This window comes from Medicago sativa, chromosome 6 (genome assembly GCF_051527215.1).
Source record: "Medicago sativa cultivar Bolivia chromosome 6, Bolivia_mono, whole genome shotgun sequence".
In the NCBI taxonomy this organism is placed as follows: domain Eukaryota; kingdom Viridiplantae; phylum Streptophyta; class Magnoliopsida; order Fabales; family Fabaceae; genus Medicago; species Medicago sativa.
The window spans coordinates 66,789,161-66,808,763 of NC_140754.1; the positions used below are offsets into that span (position 1 = coordinate 66,789,161).

Sequence of the window (19,603 nt, forward strand, 5' to 3'; positions counted from 1 at the left end):
ACCATGGGAAAGCTTTTTTCTGGCCATTAGATCTAGTGAAGAACACATCTTTATCATGGACTGTCAGTATTAAATCTAACCACTCATCTTCCTCCTTGCCCCACCACCACCACCTCACCGGATCTGTTCTAAACCTCCGTGTCTGCCGCCGCCCCTCCATCTCCCTTTCGCCGGCGCCGCCACCAAGGCACCGTCCTCCCTCTTACACTTTGGACTTCGATGGAGTCATCTGTGATAGCTGAGGAGAAAGCTCTCTCTCTGCTCTCAAGGTTCCTCCATCTCTCTCTCTCTCTCTCTCTCTCTCTCTCTCATTCAATGTCAAAGCAATTTTTGGTTTTTTCATTTTTGATTTTGAATGTTGTAAATTTTCAATCTTTTCTTATGTTGGAATTCATGGAGTGTGATGAATTCACCTCATGATTTAATTTGTTTGAAATTTTTTACAGGCTACTAAAGTGAGATGGCCTGGTTTGTTTGATGGGGTTGATTCAATCACAGAGGATTGGATTGTTATCAGATGCATATAGTAAATAATTTCTGGATGATTTTACTTAGTTTCAGCTGTTATTGGAATACAATAAGCTTGAATTTGCATTTAGTTTCTATGATTTGTTTATGTGTCTTATGATGAGGAATTCGATTTGAATTATGGGTTTATACTTTGAATTGAATTGAATTTGTTTACTCAGTCAGTGTAAAAGGTTTAGAACAGATCCGGTGAGGTGGTGGTGGTGGGGCAAGGAGGAAGATGAGTGGTTAGATTTAATACTGACAGTCCATGATAAAGATGTGTTCTTCACTAGATCTAATGGCCAGAAAAAAGCTTTCCCATGGTGGGAAAAAACTAGCCTTTCCCAGGCTAAACGGCACCATATAACACACCTTACTCTTCATTCTCTTAAAACAAACTCTCTCTCCAATTCCCACTTTGCCTCTCAACACCATTTTCCACTCTATCCAACACATACATATATATGATTAATACCAACAACTCTTCCTATTCACACTCCATTTACTCAAAAGATTTTTCTCCCTTTGACGCATCATCACCGGATTCTGAGGTGCGGTTAGCAGCAAGCAACCCGAAGAAGCGAGCAGGGAGGAAGATATTTAAGGAAACTCGCCACCCGGTCTATAGAGGTGTGAGGAAGAGGAACTTAGATAAATGGGTTTGTGAAATGAGGGAGCCCAACACAAAGACTAGGATTTGGCTTGGGACTTTTCCAACCGCCGAGATGGCAGCCCGAGCCCACGATGTTGCCGCAATGGCATTGAGGGGACGCTACGCTTGTCTCAATTTCGCAGACTCAGTGTGGCGGCTTCCTATTCCAGCAACTTCCGCGATAAAAGATATTCAAAAGGCTGCTACAAAAGCCGCCGAAGCGTTTAGACCAGACAGTACTATAATGACCAGCGACATTGACACTGTTGTAGCTGTTGTCGCCACAAAGGAGCTGAATATGTTTTGTGTGGAAGTGGAAGAAGAGCCGGAAATGTTGAATATGCCTGAGTTGTGGAGGAATATGGCGTTGATGTCCCCTACACATAGCTTTCAGTATCATGACTATGAAGATATTGTTGCAGAAGATTTTCAAGATGATGAGGTATCACTATGGAACTTTTAAATTTCATGTCTTTGGTTTACTTTCCTTTTTGGATTGTAGAATAGGAAATGTCTATACTACAACATTTTTAATTGGTAGCATAAACACTGCATATACATAGGTTGAAATCAAAAAGGAATTTCTTTTTATAGCTTTTTTTTCTGAATTATTAAATCATTAATCAAGCATAAAGTGCATCTCATGATTTTTATTATATATGAAAGAAGAATATAATTTTGGAATTTCCAAATGTAATCTTTTCACTTGGAATTTCAGCTTTTGACATAGAACATATAATCTATTGCTATCTTTACACTAAGTTGAGGGAGGTAATATAGTGTATCTTGTCTTAATCTTCTCTTCTCTTTTGTAGGACTTTAAAAAAAAGTCTGTTACCAAGACCTGGGCAATGACTACAATTGGGGTGCATTCGCCGCATTTCACCATATTGTCAAGGATCCTGATTGTTGTCGTGACTGCGAACCCTGCTTTTCTATTTTCTTTGTTTTCTTCATGGCAAAGAAAGGTACAAAAGAAAAATGAATAAAACTTCAATGGTCATATTCTGAATTTACTACTTTAACAGGAGCCAGTGACTGATATACTCAGTAATTTCCTCATGTGTTTGACTCAGAAAGGCATGTTTATAGATAGCAGAAAGAATCAAAACTAATCCTCACCAGTTAAATGCTTTCCTTCATCAATAACTGTATTAGCTTTCATTCCTATGAATCTAATTATTGAGGCCTAAAGCATGCCAAATATTAGTTTTGCATTAAAAACTGACTAAAGTATGGAGCCATAAAAGAAAGACTAGATCATACCATGTCAAATATTTCAGAGTATCACATGCACTTGGCCTTAAAGTCATCCCATGTCTTCACCAACTTGTCTTTAAAAGCATTCCATCTTTATTCAATAGAGTGTACTCCATTGACTTTTGAATATAAAAGCAAAAACCATTCTTAATTTGACAGTCTAAAATAAAAACAAATGGCAGCTAATTTTACTCTATTCAACACAATTTTTAACACGCATTTTCTTTAAGGAAATCCAAGATTAACCTACAAAAGACTGTTTTGCTATGATTATTTTCTCTTTTAAATACTATTATTTTGAAAATATCCTTTAAAATTTGATACTAACCTTTTACTCCCCGAGCTGATTAACTAATATTTATACCAATGTCCAAGGGGACAAGTTTGGTTATGTTTCGGAAGCCTTGTGGAGAATAACTAAACGGCCAAAAAAAATTACAATCCAAAATGGGTCTATTAACTCGAGTGTTTAATAAAAAGGGGATGGGGTTTAAGAATTTGGCGTATGTTTGGATGGATAGGTGGTGTGGTTGACAAAATCATGATGAAATTGTGATTTTGTAAAAACTAAAGTGTAATTTTTGTCAAGATCGTGATGGATCATTGTGATTTTGTCAATACAACCATCAATCCAAGCATGTACTTAAAAAGGTATGGAAGGAATTGAAAATTTAAATTACAGTAACAAAGTATACCCCATATATGAGGAAAACAAGAGTTACAAACTCAAAAACATAAAAGCCATCGTGTTAAGCACTTAAAAAAATGCCTGACACGAGGAAAAGGAAAATAGTTGTAATATACAAATCAAAGTAAGCATATGAATGTAAGCATCTGATCCACCCTTCTGTCTCCATTATTCAACAGCACTATTTAACCTTCTTAAGGAGAGCAGAGGTTCTAAACTCAGCATCATCTCTTACATAACTCCACCAAAGGAATGTGAGAGGAATGTTTGCTGCATTCCATACTGCATGAGCATCCACATATCCCATGTAAGGTGGAAAGTCATATGTCTCCAAGATCATAGCAACTATTCCTCCCACCACTACTGTCCATAATTTCCATCGTGCTGGATGGCTGGAAACACCGGCCCAAATTGCCCAAATAAGAAGCTGGACAACAGCCATCAACATGGAAACTTTCATGTTCAAACCTGAAAAACAGTCGATGCATTAGGTCACTCTCCAAGATAGTACTACATGATTGATGCAGACCATAGTCAAATTAAATTAATATGAGAAGGAATCGCATCAGCATTCCTGTGTCACATTCAACACTACTGCTACAGGGCTACTATAACTACAACAATCAAAACTTTTTGAAACTGGGTGGGTCGACTACAAAGATCAATTAATGTCATAAAATGTAATCTGTCTGTTCTAATGATTAGACTATTTATCTCTAAAGCGACATCCTCTCAGAAAATAAAAATCTCTAAAGAGACATCCTCTCAAAAAAAAAAAAAAAAATTCTCTAAAGGGACATTTGGATATACATCATAATGAAACGTTTATCCAATACTACCTCTGTCATTTAACTAAGATAGTTTGAAGTTTTAGTGCATAGATTCAGTAATAATAAATAAATTAAGATTGCATTACTCTTAAAAACATAATTAAATAACTAGTCATTTTGAAAAATCTTATAAAAATACATTTAATGTATGCCCTTGGTTTTCTAAGGGAAAATAGGGAAAAGCTTATTATATTTCAGTTTTATAAAACACCAATTTTGTGTGCAAAAAAATAACATAAAATAAGAAAATGAACTACCAAAGTTCTGGAACAGAGGGAATAATAAATGCTTAAGTGCAGGTATATAAGCTTTTTATACAGTCGATTAGAGAATAAGGATAAACTCTGCATGAACTGAAAAACGTTTAGAAGAATAAGCAATATGAGGGAAAGGAGGACTTTGTGAAAATAAACCACAAACACCTTATGGAGACGTCATAGGTCATTTACATAACCTCTTCCAAATACCCTCTAAGTCACTCTTAATGGTTTAGCCTATAGTTTTATTTGGTCTTTCGTTACCTCTAACTATTGGACTATCATTCATCCGATCAACTCTCCATACATGCGCTTTTTTAGACGTCCACCACACGTTATTACCACCTAAAACAAGGCTCCACTATCTCTTTTACAACGAGGACTAACCCAATTTTCTCTAACGATTGCATTTTCAATCCAAAGATGACATGTATAGATTATTAGTGTTGGCATAAAAATCGTAACATGTGCTACTCACAGAGGTTTCATTTGAAAATAAAATATTAGTTACACAAGTATGTAGATATTCAGATAGAGGATACTGTTAGACCTCTCATAAAGAAACACTACGAGGAGACACTAATAATACTAAAATTGACAAGCTCGGTTTTGTGGCAGTTATGATTTAAAGACAGTTAATAGCAGTTATGTTTTATCAATTAATTGTTTGTCAGTTGTGTGTTTGTAACGGTATCTAGAAGTTATTGAGTGGTTATTGGGTGGGAGAGATCAAGCTCTTACAAAGTTGGGGAGGAAATTAGTTTTTTACAATATTTCCCTTTGTACTCTTCTGTATCTATTGTTCTGTATGTGTATGTAACATTCTGGTTAAATTTCAATTCTCAGAAGTACTATCAATAAAGTATTTGTTTGGTACCAGGTTCTATCAAAAAGTTGTCACAAAAAGCAATCAAGAAATCATTAACCATGAATCTAGTAGGGAACGGAACACAAAAACTGTAAGAAGCGTAACTCAAAAGACAAACAGAAAAACACTAACAGCATTGCATTTAAATTTAAGAGATTACCATAATTCAGTTCGTAGAAATTCAGATACATGATATGAGTTGTCACAAAAGCAACCAAGGGAGCAGAAACCATGACTCTTGTTGCCTCATCCCTCACATTAAAAGCTCGAAGTATTGCTAGAATGAGGGAAAATCCAAGCAAAGCAACAGCAGAAGAATAATTCAGCTTCTCTGTTAAATCCACAGCTCTACAAATAATAAAAGATTCAAGTACACATCAAAGACCGAAAAATAAAAATAAAAGGATAAATTCATATTTAAGAAATACATATTCATATAAAAGCCTAGTCAAAACATACAATACAAAGAAAATCAATACTGAGGCACCGCAAAGAAACGACAACCGAGGATTAAGCTAGTACATTAATACTGAAACATAACTTGAATCAAGACAAAATACACATTGTGTTCCTTTAAGTTGTTTAATTGTATCAAATTAGTCCTTTAAGTGTTTTTGTCCCACATAGGTCCTTTAAGTCCCATTACATGCACACTGATACCCTTATTCACACGTTCTGTTACAAAAACACACAGGTGTTTGTTACTGATGAGTATGGGGTTGGCCACTTATCTTAAATGTACCCACTTCCCATCTTCAACATTTAACTATTGTCTATTCTAGAATTAGATTAAATGATTTGGGGCAAAATATTGCATGACAAACAACTACAGGGCTACACAGTATAATCCTTTTCTCTCTTGCACGCTATTTTCAAAAACCATGTAACGAAATTCTAAAATGGGGAAGAGTTACATGTAGGACATGGGTAAACATAGGATAAGTGGCCAACTTTGGTCATGCTACATCAGTAACAGAACCAACACGTGTATATTTGTAACAGAATGTGTCGTAGAAAAGAAGTGTATGCGTAGTAAAACATAAATGATCTATATATGACCAAAAAAAAACTTGAATGACTAATGGTACAGCTAAAAAACTTTTTTTTTTTGAAGAAGCTAAACTATCCCACCAAAATTGGCACCGGGGAGAATCGAACCTGAGACCTTGAGGAGGTGTACACTCCAAGGTCCCAAGGCAACAAAACCAGGCCAACCCAAGTGGGTTTAGTACAGCTAAAAAACTTAAACAACAGTATGATATATTTTGCCTTTAATATATACACGCATACAGCCCAGACTAGAGTAAGAACAAATAAAGTGAACAACTTACCTACTATGAAAAACAGCACTCCACAACCATGCATTCATCGAAAGAATCCCATAAATATGCCACAAGCCGGTGTACTCATAATAAGCTTTCTTGTCTGGCCTCAAAGGCAACTTGTAGTAAACAAGAATAAAGAAGGATACCCAGCCATGAAACTGCATAGCAAGATTTAGGGCTGACAGAGCAACAGCCACAGGTTCCTGAAACAAATATACATCCTACAATCAGAAAACAAAACAACCAAAATAGCAAACTATTACCCTGAACTTTTCATAGGCTATTCATGAACGAACCTGAATCCCATAAATGCGCCTAAACGGCCATTTTCCATGATACTTGACAGGCGTTTCACCAAGCTTTGTTCTTTCTTCCTCTCTGGCTAGCATGCAGTGATACCGACAATCAGTGCGACAGTCCCATTGTTTCCACTCCAGGTAAAGTGGTTCGTGCATATACCACGGACCATCAATTGGTTTTCCATCTGATGAGAATTTACAATGTTGAAAGCATCTATCCCCTACACATCCAGATTTCTCGCACTGTTCTACACAACCCCTGAAATTCAATAGTCAAGATCAAATATGCTAAGTACATCTATTTTATATAATCACATGATTTAATATTATGTACGCAGTAAATATTCCACATTCTAACCTAGTTATAAACCAAACCACAAAACCCAAATTGATATATTCTGCACGCAACAAACAAATCTGGACGAGATAACATTACAATTCAAAATTGTGGATAAGTTCACAAAAAACAAGAGAAGTACACAACTCAGTATATAAAAAGAGCATACAAGTTATTATATCATGTTAATTAACAACAATATTACACCATATCATATTCAAAGCCCACATCATTTCTCTTCTTTTATTTAAAATCCATAAACTTGTTGTCACGTGATGAAAGGTCACGGGTTCAAGTCCTAGAAACAGCCTCTTGTGTAAAACAGGGCAAGGCTGCGTGCAATACACCAATTGGTGGGACCCCCTCTCGGACAATGCGTATGCGGGAGCTTTAGTGCACCGGGATGCCCTATCTAAAACCATTGGTCTGCTGGGTTCACAAGAAAATTGCAACTTCCAATGATGAGTTTGTTCATGTTTACAGGTTCGTGGCTTCATTTATACAGGCAGGGAACAGGGTTGATACTTAATAGACCTTCATTCACCTCCTTTGGAGATGGGTTCATACTAAAATGTTGAGACTACAATTATGCAAGAAGCTACAGGGTTGAGACTCAATAAGCTTTGTTCACCTCCTTTAAGATGAGTTGACATTAGCATGTTAGATGCACCTACAGAATTGATTTTGTCCCTTAAAATTCAGACAGGTTCACATTAGCACTTTAGATGCATCTACAGAATCAAGTGCTGCAACTGTGAGGTAAATGTTTTGTGCATTCAGGAACAAAAAAATCACTGTAGCATTTTGGGTTTTTTAAAAACACAAAATTACTATCATTCAAGGCATGCTCGGGGGAGCATAATTTTGTCGTAGACATGTGAGTCTACCGGAGTTTAAAGAGAAATGATTTTTTTAAGCTGGGTTAACTCGATTTTAATACCTAGAGCATAAACTTGTGATTCTGAGTTAGCTGAGAGAGAATTTTTTGAATTTTTGAACATAACTCATGACTGATGTTGCATAAGCACGTAACACCTGATTTTCATATATCAAAATGCTACAATGTTGTACACACGATGTTGTGAAGGGTGTAGTTAGAAAGTGGCAAAGCACATGGGGACACACAAAATATTGTAAAGATTAAATTTTCTTTTGAATGTGTTAAAAAAAGTAAATGATACATGCTGCAAATACAATTAAGTTTGAACTTTGAAATTCGATGAATGATCCTAGACTATGATGAAATGCAGACCAGGCTTCTAACAACGATAATAAAGCCACTGACACTAATGTTTGTATTGTGCAACCCAAAAACTACAATATAGATTTCAGTACAACATGGGGCTAAAACTGACATCAAATCTTCCTTAAATTCAATTTCTTTTCATTCTGGAGAGGTTTCAATGCAACCAATACCAGAAAAGAATAGTTTACCCCTTATAACCTTAAAGTATACAGGCCTATCAGTTTTTATAATCTAAAATCTGTTTAGAATAAAACAGATAATGTGCCACAATGACACTCGTTGTTATAAAAAGAAAATAACTAGGTATACCAGCAATTATTGTTTATCAATAGTTGTGGTGTTCCACCACAAACAAGACATGCCATCAAAGTTAACAATAACATTTAAAATCTATGATATATAATATTTGAGAAGTTCACCCTTTACTGATTGCATGGTCACTGATATAGGATTTATCAATCATCACTCAAGAAAATGGACCTTGGTAATGTTGCAATAAACTATATATAATTTTTTTTGACATAAACAAGTTCTTTATTGTTAGCATGGTAAATTAAGAAATGCATTAAAAACAAAACCTTTAACACTCAAGTAAATAAACTGACACAATATTTCTAGAAAATTGTTGAAAGTCCCACATTAGATGAGATATGGCTTGAAAATGTGTTTGTCCGAGTAGCATCCCTCACCTTAATAGCCGGATTTGTAAGGTTCATTTAGTCCCAAACCCAAATTTAAGAAAAATAAAGGCACGTGATGCTAGGAAAATGAAGGGTGCCTGATGCTAGTTAAACATTGGCAACAAAATAGTGATGAATCATTAATGCCGCCAACTGTTTTCTTGAACATCTCAATTGCGAAGATCCATGCATACAGTGCATTAATACTATATAAGCTGTGCCACATAAGTACCGTCTACTGTATATCATGCTGTAACATGTTCTGGTACTGAGAAAAGATTTCTGCAAGCAAGAATGAATTCAACAGTACAAAGGCCCCATTTGAATTGAACTTATTTTGAGCTTATGAAAAATAGTTTATGCAAATAAATAAGCTTTTATATTAATTCATAAGTTCTCACTAAGGAAAGTTGTATCTTCATAAGTTGTTTTTTCATAAACTACCTTAACAAGCTTATGAATAATAAATAAAAGCTTATTTATTTGCATAAGCTATTTTTCATAAGCTCAATATAAGCTCAATCCAAACGGACATCTCCAAACAAAAATAAGGTATTGAACATCTCTTAATCATCACAGTTACCATTATAAAAAATGAGCAATTCATTTTAGAAAATAAAGCAAATAATCTCAAGTCAACTTTAATGGCTGATATTCCAACACATCCATGCTTTAAATATAATATCAACCATTGATTTATCCATCATTGATTGAGAATTTAGATTGTTCCCTATACCCTCTAAAATAAATTTATTACTTTAGTCGAAACCAATAAATTCTAATCTCACACTCACAATCCATGCTTAACAAATGATATCAAACCACTAAACATACCAAAAATGCATCATCATCATTAATTGCAATTATAGCAAGCATTAGAAACCTAAATATCAACCAAAAAATCAACTACTCCCTCCGGTCACTATTATAAGCAAATTTCTACATTTTAGGTTCATTCAATAAATGATGTATGTGGTCTGCAATATAGACCATATACATCATTTATTGAATGAATCTAAAAAGTAGAAATTTGCTTATAATAGTGACTGGAGGGAGTACATACTATTTTTCCTTTAAACCAATCTATCCCACACACAATTGCAAATACTAATCCCTTGAGGTAACTCAGAAAATTACATAATTCAATGAAATCACATGTGTGAGAGTCATGACACTGACACGTATCGGACACCAAACACTTCTTCGATAAGAAGAGTCGGTGCTACATATATTAAAACACCAAATTGTATGAAGCCAAAATCATGTCAAGTTCTTAAAGTAAAAAATTCATAGCAAAAACTTCGATTTTTATTATTTTTAGAGAGAGAGAGAGAGAGAGAGAGAGAGAGAGAGAGAGAGATTACTTGTAAATCGGATCGGTATCTCCATCACTAGCATCAACGGAGAGGAGGAATGAACAGAGAACTACAAAAACCACAAGAGAGCGAAAGAGAGCCATTAAAATCGCCGAAAAGCGAAAGTCAAAAGGAAGGTTTGGTTATTCCCGAGATATGGGAGAGGAAGAAGTTCCGACGAGAATCAACGGTGAGATTTGCATTGACGGCGGAGGAAGTGGTGGTTGGTTGTGATTGATCTGGAAAGGGATGAGATGAGAATGAGTCAACTGAGAGCGAGTTGGAAGAGAGGAGAATCTTGTGAAGAGATTGGTGATGATGAATGATGATGAAATCTTACATATACAACATTATTGTTTTCTTATTTATTATTATTATTGATTGGTAATAAATAAACTATTTGTGTTACCAAAATTAAATGATGATTAAATTAAATGGATGTCTTATTGTCTAATTAAATAGAAGTATATGTGGTTAATGTGTTTAGTTTGTTTCTAATTTAAATGAATATACAAAAGATGACAATACTTGTTAATCTTACTATAATTTAATTTAGGCTTAATTGCATGTTTGGTCCCTTATGTTTATTTTAGTTTTCAAGTTGGTCCATTACGTTTTGAAAGTTTCAAGTTGGTCCCTTACGTTTTAAAAGTTTTCAAGTTGGTCCCTTACGTTTTGAAAGTTTCAAGTTGGTCCCTTATGTTTATTTTAGTTTTCAAGTTGGTCCCTTATGTTTATTTTAGTTTTCAAGTGTGCAAAGTTGGTCCCTTATGTTGATTGGTCATGTGTGCAAAGTTTAATTGTCAATCCACCACCGTTAAACTCTATTATAAATAGTATTTTGGGTAAATTAATAAAAAATAAAGTCCAGTTTGGGATTGTGACAGCTACAAAATTCCTGGACCAGATGATGTGAATTTTGGCTTCTTAAAAGATTTTTGGGAAGATGTCAAAGGGGGTGTGATGTGTTCCATAACTGATTTTCACAAGAATGGAAGGTTAACAAGAGGTATAAATTCTACTTTTATAGCTCTTATTCCTAAGGTGGATAGTCCTCAGCGGTTGAATGATTTCCGCCCTATTTCTTTACAAAATTTTGTCGAAAGTGTTAGCTAATCGTTTACGAACGGTGATGGGGAGTTTAATATCTGAGACACAGACGGCTTTTGTCAAAAAAATTGTAGAAAAATTATTATGAAATTTTATTTTTAGTTTCTACAGAGGAACGGGATTGTTTTCAACTTTTCGTCGTTACAAAAAAAAAACGCATAATTTTCATTCTTAATTTTTTTTGTTTAAATGCAATTTTGATCCTCGTATTTTTAATCCTATTATATTTTTATGTCCCTATTTTGAAATTCAGCATTTTGATCCCCAATGTTAGAAAGTTAACAAAAGATTTTAATCCCCCTCTTTCTTTCTTTTTTTCTTGGAGTGGCGTGCTCATTAATGATGTGGATTCTACGTAGCATTGCTTACATGGTATATTATTAAACACCTAATTTCCATGTCATTAATATTAAAACTAAACAAATTAAATAATTATAATTTAAAATTTTAAAATAAAACATCTATATAATTGAAGAACACTAATTTGTAAAATCTCCATATTGATTTCCCACCCCAAATTGAATCAGCCTCTAATCCTTCTTCCTCCCCAAATTGAATCATCATCTTGTTCCATCATTCCTTCATCTTCATTTGAATCGCTTTTCACATATAGAGATGACGGACACAAAAAATTGTTCTTCTAGTTGCGGTACTTGTAATATCCCGCCTGTCAGTATCGGTATATTACCCGTTAATCGTGCCAGAGGAATTAAATTCATGGAAAAGTAAGTTAATGGAAAATATCTTATGAGATGTCAGCTTTATACGGGAAAAGTATCAGAGTCGTTTTAAGCACGCTTGAGGCAAGGGCATTTTGGTAATTGCACGTTTAAGGGATATTTATTTGTGTTGGGCACAAAATATCTCATTTCCTCTTTGACTTTCTCTCTCTAGGTTTTGAGTTGGATTTTTGCTCTCCCTTCTCTCTTCCTTCTCACGCCTTCTCTTCTCTTCCTCCCCACCAAATCTTCTTCCTCTCCATGGCAAGTGAATTAATATTGCTCCCTCATGATCTCTTATACAAGTAGAAGCTTGGTTAAGGTTTGATTTCTCTTTTCCACCTCTCATGAAGTTCATCCCATCTCTTCTCCTTTGAAACAATTCTTCCAAGTTTGTTAGAAGTGAACCAAGCATGGATTGTTAGCAACTTAACAAGCAAGAAGCAACTACGGTTTGGATTTAAGGCTTTAAGGTTATTATGGAGACTCTATGGTTTGGATTGAACTCTTCTTTCACTTTGGTTCTCAAAGGTATGTGATTATGGAAGCTAGGGCTTGGTTAATGTTTAAGAGGTTAGGGTTTTGGGTGCTTGTGCATGGAAGCTTGTGTGGAAGCATGCATCATGGAGTTTGTGGATGTGAAGTGACGATGCTTGACAGCTTGAGGATCATGTACATATCATTAGGTGAGTTCCATAGTTAGTTTTCCCACCCTTTGGGATTATGATTATGCCATGCTAGAATATTGTGAAAACTATGTAAAATTCTAGGGTTATGTAAGATGCTAGTTACCCCTTTTCTTGCCATGCATACTGAACATGTTTATACTTGCCAAATGAATGTTTTACAAGTTTCCTATGATCAAATATGTTCGAATATACTTAGAGACACTTGGTTTGAGGTTTTTAGGTCAAAAATACCATTTTTACATGTTCTAGACTGTCATAACTCGCCACAGCGAGCTAGAAGGCAGAACAGGGGGTCCTGCTCGCCTCCAACTCGCCATGGCGAGTAGCTGCTCGCCTCCCACATGAATTTACTCGCCATGGCGAGCAAGTGGTGTCTTCTGGCACTGCTTGCTCGTTCTGACAGATTCGGTGATTTTCGTTCTGGATCTTTTGTGCAGTCTTTTATAAAAGTAAACCCCTCAAACCAAGGTCCTAAATGATGATCATTGTAAGCAAGATTTCTATGATAAAGAAGCAAGTATTAAGCGTGTTAGTAAGGCATGGCATACGAGAGAATCATGCGACGAATCGGGTAGCAAGTTATTCTTTAAGCAAGGGAAAACTAGAGCCTCGACATAGTTGTCGAGAACTAGCTAGTTAGCAAGAATCGTTAGATTGATAAGACGCGAAGTATAAACTCTTTGCACATGATCAAGAGTGATATAGCAAGCATGTTAAGTTGTGGTGTGATTAGTTAATCTCTCCACCATGATTAGGAATGTACAAGCATGATCAAGTAAGACTTTACCATTAATCGGATCGATCAAGGTTCCGAGGTAAACATGTAAGCATGAATAGGTTAATCCTATAGGAACGACAAGACCATGATTAATATATCGTAGGTGGCATGTCTCTTGCTATCCACGCCAGGAGGATACAAGGGGTTCTCATTGTGAGAATGATTCAAGCCGTAAGGGACCCGCATGTCACCAAGTAAGCAAGACGTAAGTGTTCGTGTCTCTTGTTATCCACATTAGGGGGATACAGGAGGTTCTCGACTCAAGGGGAACAGTTCAAGCCGTAAGGGACCCGCACGACACCGAGGGAGTTCGATGTACGTACATCGGTCATGATGGGATTGTTCTCGGGGTTACTCCACTTGGGGCTCTCCGTAAAATGAATCAAGATAATGATTGTTTGTTCAATGCTAACATAATAATGAATGAACTTACGTATGACCATGTTTCTTATGACTGTGATTATGTTATGAACAAGAGCATGAGATGTTTCAAGAAAGTACAAGTCATGTATAGAACAAGTAAAGAACATGATACCAATGACGATCTTAGGTTTCCCTTAATCGTCCGATTTAGAATCGTGTCATGATCATGATAAGTTTAGGCCTCGATACGTAGAGCGTATTCTTGGCAATGCGGTTTTAGATTCCCCCTCGACCGCCATGACACGTATAGGAAGTGAAGCCTATAACAAGTGAGATAAGCCTATGACGGGCCTAGCATGCATTACCGTCTAGGAAAGCATGACCACACACGTATAATCAACCGTCAGGTTGTATTGTAGACACGTGGTGACCGTAGGTTTCCCCTGAGGTTACCTATAGCCTAGGATTTAGGGGAACTCACTGAGACATTATGTCTCATCCCAATCCTTATTTGTTTCAGATATCAGGTTGGACGTCAAGGTAGTAGCCGGATGGATTTTTCAACAAGAGCTCGTTCGTACCCGAAGCATGAAGAATATGGATCTCAAGGATGTATTTATTTTAAATTAGACAAGATATGATGTAGTGATATTGTACGAACGTGTTATGTTGTATATTCTAATGTATCCAGTACTAAATTCAACGCACGTGCTAGACTTTCTAAATACGTCTGGTATGGGTGTTACAGTACTCCATGTATTGTCGAAGCACGCTATTTTCTTCAATCTCAATCCCATCATTAGTGAATGAATGTAATGACCTAATTTTATCACAAGACTAGTGTTATATAGTCACTACACAAATGGTCTTATTCTGTAGTTGTCTTAATGAGCTCAATATTCTTACCAACTAATTCACCAAAGTTACTACACACTTAAACCGTCAAAATAACTAATAATTACCGTCTATAAATAATTACCACATCTCACTACTTAGTAAAAATAATTATTCCCACTTAAAACACTGAAAATAACCTTATTAATAAAAAGACTAATTTACCCTTGCTCACCAAATGACCAAAATACCAAGAGTCTAAAATGACTAAAATACCCTTCTTAAGCCAAAATCCACTAATCCCGAATACAATACCCACAGAGACAAATAATCACATACAAGCATATATAAACACACATAATAAATATTTAAAATAATTCTACTGAAAAATGGGTTGTTACAATGTACTGTTGCTTTGGAAATAGCTAAAGGTTTTGCTTTGTGGATATTAAATGTGTTAGTGTGGATGGGGTGTTTCAAGGGACGGGAATAATAGATGTTTATGTTTTGAAATTCAAATCGGGAGCTAATTGTGCTAAAAGAATTCCTTAATATATGAAATTCAAACCGGGAGCTAATTGTGCTAAAAGAATTCCTTAATATATGCATAGAAAGTGAGATGTGCATAACAAATGCTAGCCAGAAATTTTTGAATTTTAAATTTTACATATAAAATGAGGGAAATACATTAGGGTTTAGAGGATTAACTTTAATGATAGGTAATTAGAGGGAAATTTTTATGTTAAGTGGTAGCTAGACTGTATAAGCTTTAAGAATAAGGGATAAGGGAAGGGAAGGGACAAGGGATTTCCAAAACTAGGGTTATGACTTACCACTAGCCTTATATACTCTCACCAAATTGGGCTTAGGTACTTAACATCTATTGGGCGCACTTATTCATTCTAGCAAAATAACATTAGACTATTACTTTTCCCACCCTGTGCCCTTCTCACGCGCCCTAGAAAAATGACTAAATTACCTTCCGGAATACATATTCCGGAATATTAACTACCGGTCCGGATTACATATTTCGGACCCATTCAAAGTATAAAAGGGCGTTCACCCCCCATTTTTACAGTTTCACTTTTCACTTATTCTCTCTCTCTCTCTCTCTCTCTCTCTCTCTCTCTCTCTCTCTCTCTCTCTCTCTCTCTCTCTCTCTCTCCCCCCCCCCTCTAATCCCAAAATCCGAATTGCAAAAATGAAACCAAAATCGGTGAAATCTTGCTCAAACGGACCACATTTGAATCCTTGAGGAATATCACATGGAAGGTTAGTTCAATTTCTGTATGCATGCAAGTAATTTGTTCGAATTTTTTTTCTACCAACTGAAGCAATCCGGAATTCTTTTTCCGGACTGTATTGTTACATTCTGAAAAATAAATTCCGGAAACACCCGATATTGGTTTTGGCCGTCTGTTTTCTACTGCGTTGTGCTGATTGTGTTGTGTGCATGTCACAGTAGGTTCAACCTGTAATACTCGGCGCATAAGGGAGGCAGGGCATGCTTCCTGTATGAGAGAGCGTTGCCAACGGCTGCAGGAGGAAGGTGGTGTTCCTCCGAGGCATCGGGGTGCTAGACGGCGTCGTGCTGATGTCGAGCCTGATGTCGAGCATCAGCCGGAGCAACAACAATATATGGACATGGAGCAGGAGCAGCCTGATGTGGAATTGCAGCATATGGAGGAGCAGGAGCTTGAGGAGGAGCTGCAGGCTGACGAGGAAATGGAAGATGTCGAGCCACAACAAAGGCGAAAGAAGAAGGTGGTGGACCCTGAGCCACTAGATGACTACCCCGGTGGCCCACACGAGACTAGCCTGCTATGGAGGTACAATGTGCACGTGGCCAGGAAGGCGGCTAATGGCGAGGTATTTATTAGTGTTAAACTCACTTACTTTATATCTGAAATTGCCTGTTTATGTGCTGTTAAATCTGCATGTTTATTTACTGTAATTTCTGTTTGTGAAGCCATGAGTTTAAACTCACTTTATTAATTTTAATTATTTGCAGTGGCGTCTAAAATTAAAATGCATCAACAATGGAAAGAAGATAGATGTGATGCATGATAATGACACCAAACCTATCATGAATGCACTGTGGTGGAAAAACAAATTGCATGACACCGACCTTGGTTGGCTTCAGGATACCAGCTACAGCTTGCTTGACCACGATCTGATTTGTGCCTTTGTGGAGAGGTGGCACGAGGAGACTTCCAGCTTCCACCTTCATATTGGGGAGATAACAGTCACACTTGATGATGTGGCCTATTTGCTACATCTCCCAATTGACGGCATGCTCCTGCCCCACGGGTCCTTATCACGGGATGAGGCGGTGGAATGGATGGAGTTGTACTTGGGGTCTGATTCGGGTGATGCACATTGCCGATTTAGCTACTTGGAGAGGATCTTAAAGGACCGTTTGAAGGAGCAAAGGGATTTGGCGGCCGAGTATGGTGTGACTCTGGAGGTGGAGAGGTTGTGGGACCAGGATGTCCGCATATATTTGTTGTACTTGGTGGGGATCACGATATTCAGTGACAAGATCCAGTGGGTTGTGGATGTTGTGTACCTGAAGTACTTTAGAGACCTTGAGATTGTTGCTGGTTTTTCATGGGGAGCTGCGGCACTAGCTCACTTGTATAAGGAGCTCAATAATGCTACACGTTGGAACACCAGTCAGGTGGCAGGATACCTGACTTTGTTGCATCTATAAATTAAAAACTATGTTTTATTTTTTTAAATTTAAGTGTATATGGTTTGTATATATAAACTTGTGTTGTCTTTGGTGCAGTCTTGGGTGTTTCACCACTTCCCAGGTATGGGAAGCAAGGATGTCTAGGAAGGATATTTAGAGAATCAGTACCCACGCACGATGTGTTTTTTACCACTGTCTGGTTTAGGTACATTAGACAACTAAAGAAACTATCTGGATGCGCTGGATTTGACGAGGTTTGTCATGGCCCCATATGGAGCGCACCGTCAGGCAAGTCCGTTTCAGCAGGTCAGCCTTTACTCTGGATGGCTGAGATTCGGAGAGCGCATGGTGAGATATCTGCCAGAGAGGGTACTTTGTCAGTTTGGGTATGTTCAGACCATACCGAGACATCCCCTTGAGAGTGCACCTACTGGCGTTAATTTGGCAGAGATCACAAACCGCTTTCAGCATGCACTTGATTATGCGTTGACACCTCAGATGTTGGGAGAGACTGCAGTTCATTATGTGGAGGCAGTAGATGGATACATTGATTGGTTTTATCGCCATTCCCATCCACGCATGATTCTTCCAGACTGCAGTTCATTGGGTATGATTCTTGATGCGCGAGCTGCTAAGGAGGATGGAGACCTTGCGTACTTACAGCTTAGTGGAAGGATGAGCCGCATCAGAGACCACATCTATGTTGTGATGAGAAGTGGTCTCGAGCCGAAAGGGACTGAGGAATGACAGCATTTGGAGGATGCGTTGAAAGAGGTGCATGATGGGAAAGTTTACCATCGTCGGGGAGCTACTGAGGATGGCAAGGGTGGTGACAGAGGTGGCAGAGGTGCTGAGGGTGTAGTTATTAGGGGTTGATTGTATTTTATTTAATTTTAATGTTTGAATATTTTGGATAATTATGTTATGTACTATTTGGATAATTAAGTTTTATTAAAGTTTGAAAATTATATTGTATTGTTAATTTTGATGTTATAATTTGATTTTTTTGGTTTGCATATGGTCAAAGGCCAAAAACATTGACTGAATCTGCTCTAAAACAGAGGCTTAGCCAAAACAGATGCCTTCTGCCTCTGTACTGATGCAGTCTGGATTTTATAATCCGGACAGGATTATCACTTTCCGGATTATATAATCTGGAACCATCGTCCACCACCCGCTTTTGTTGACTTTCAACGGGGTGATTTACACGTTTCGGATTATATAATCCGGAAGTTATCTACAATTTCCGGATTATATAATCCGAATCAATACATTCATAACTGACATCATCATCCATCAGGGTGGATGAAGTGACAAAATACACGAATTTATCCGGAGTTAATAGTTCGGAATGTGTTCGGATTCTGTTATCCGGACAAGGGGTATTTTGGGAAAAAAAATAGGGCGCGCGAGGAAAGACACAGGGTGGGGAAAGTAATAGTCATAACATTATCCACTCTAATTCATTTCATTCTCTTATTTTACCAATTACCTCTATTCTAATAATTCTACAAAGTTACTACTCACCTCATAAATTAATCTCCACCTCTAAATTATTAAAATGTTTTTCTCTTTCCAAATTACCAAAATACCCCTTAATTCCACTATTTCTGCTAAAAACCAACTATTCCTGCAATTCAAACACATATATTAATAATAAACAATAATAAATAATAGTAAATAAATAATATCTTAAAATTGGGATGTTACACTCCCCACCTCGAAATTTTATACTTATGTGAAAAATTCTCCCTGAGATTGATATAATCAAACAAATTGGTCACTATGACAAATAACTTTTCTTATGCTCTCTTGGGAAATTTTTCTTATATATATATATATATATATATATATGGTTGTTAACAACCTAATAGCATTAATGTTTAAGTTAGCAAGTGTGCACTTTTTCATTTGGACAAAAGATCACTAATCTTTATTATTTAAAACTAAAAACTTAAGGGTTAGTCTTGTAACTTCCATCATAAATTATTTGTTAACTTGCACGCATTTTGCTAACTTAGACCTATAGTAATTTTCGCGGCGCGAAAAATAAAGAAATGGCCACGAGTGTAAACACTCGCAACGATAATGGAGTCGCCACCGAACTT

The 19,603-nt window shown here is 36.7% G+C and overlaps 2 protein-coding genes across 3 annotated transcripts; one reads left to right on the forward strand and one right to left on the reverse strand.

Annotated features, from left to right (window-relative positions):
- Positions 1 to 900: 900 nt before the first annotated feature.
- Positions 901 to 9,283, forward strand: LOC146916469 (dehydration-responsive element-binding protein 1C-like). 2 transcript variants are annotated; one of them, XM_085718565.1, is made up of 3 exons: positions 901 to 1,604; positions 1,978 to 2,130; positions 7,510 to 9,283. In XM_085718565.1, exons 1-3 carry the CDS (start codon positions 975 to 977, stop codon positions 7,546 to 7,548), a joined length of 822 nt encoding a protein of 273 aa, XP_085574691.1. In that variant the 5' UTR covers positions 901 to 974; the 3' UTR covers positions 7,549 to 9,283. The 2 variants fall into 2 exon arrangements, with proteins under 2 accessions (XP_085574691.1, XP_085574692.1); XM_085718566.1 differs by lacking the exon at positions 7,510 to 9,283 and having other exon boundaries at positions 1,978 to 4,189.
- Positions 3,077 to 10,621, reverse strand: LOC146916470 (uncharacterized). Its single transcript, XM_085718564.1, has 5 exons — positions 10,317 to 10,621; positions 6,687 to 6,948; positions 6,397 to 6,593; positions 5,226 to 5,413; positions 3,077 to 3,578 (listed from the first exon to the last, which is right to left on the reverse strand). The coding sequence occupies exons 1-5, from the start codon at positions 10,409 to 10,411 to the stop codon at positions 3,292 to 3,294; spliced, it is 1,029 nt and encodes a 342-aa protein (XP_085574690.1). The 5' UTR covers positions 10,412 to 10,621; the 3' UTR covers positions 3,077 to 3,291.
- Between the last annotated feature and the right edge of the window lie 8,982 nt (positions 10,622 to 19,603).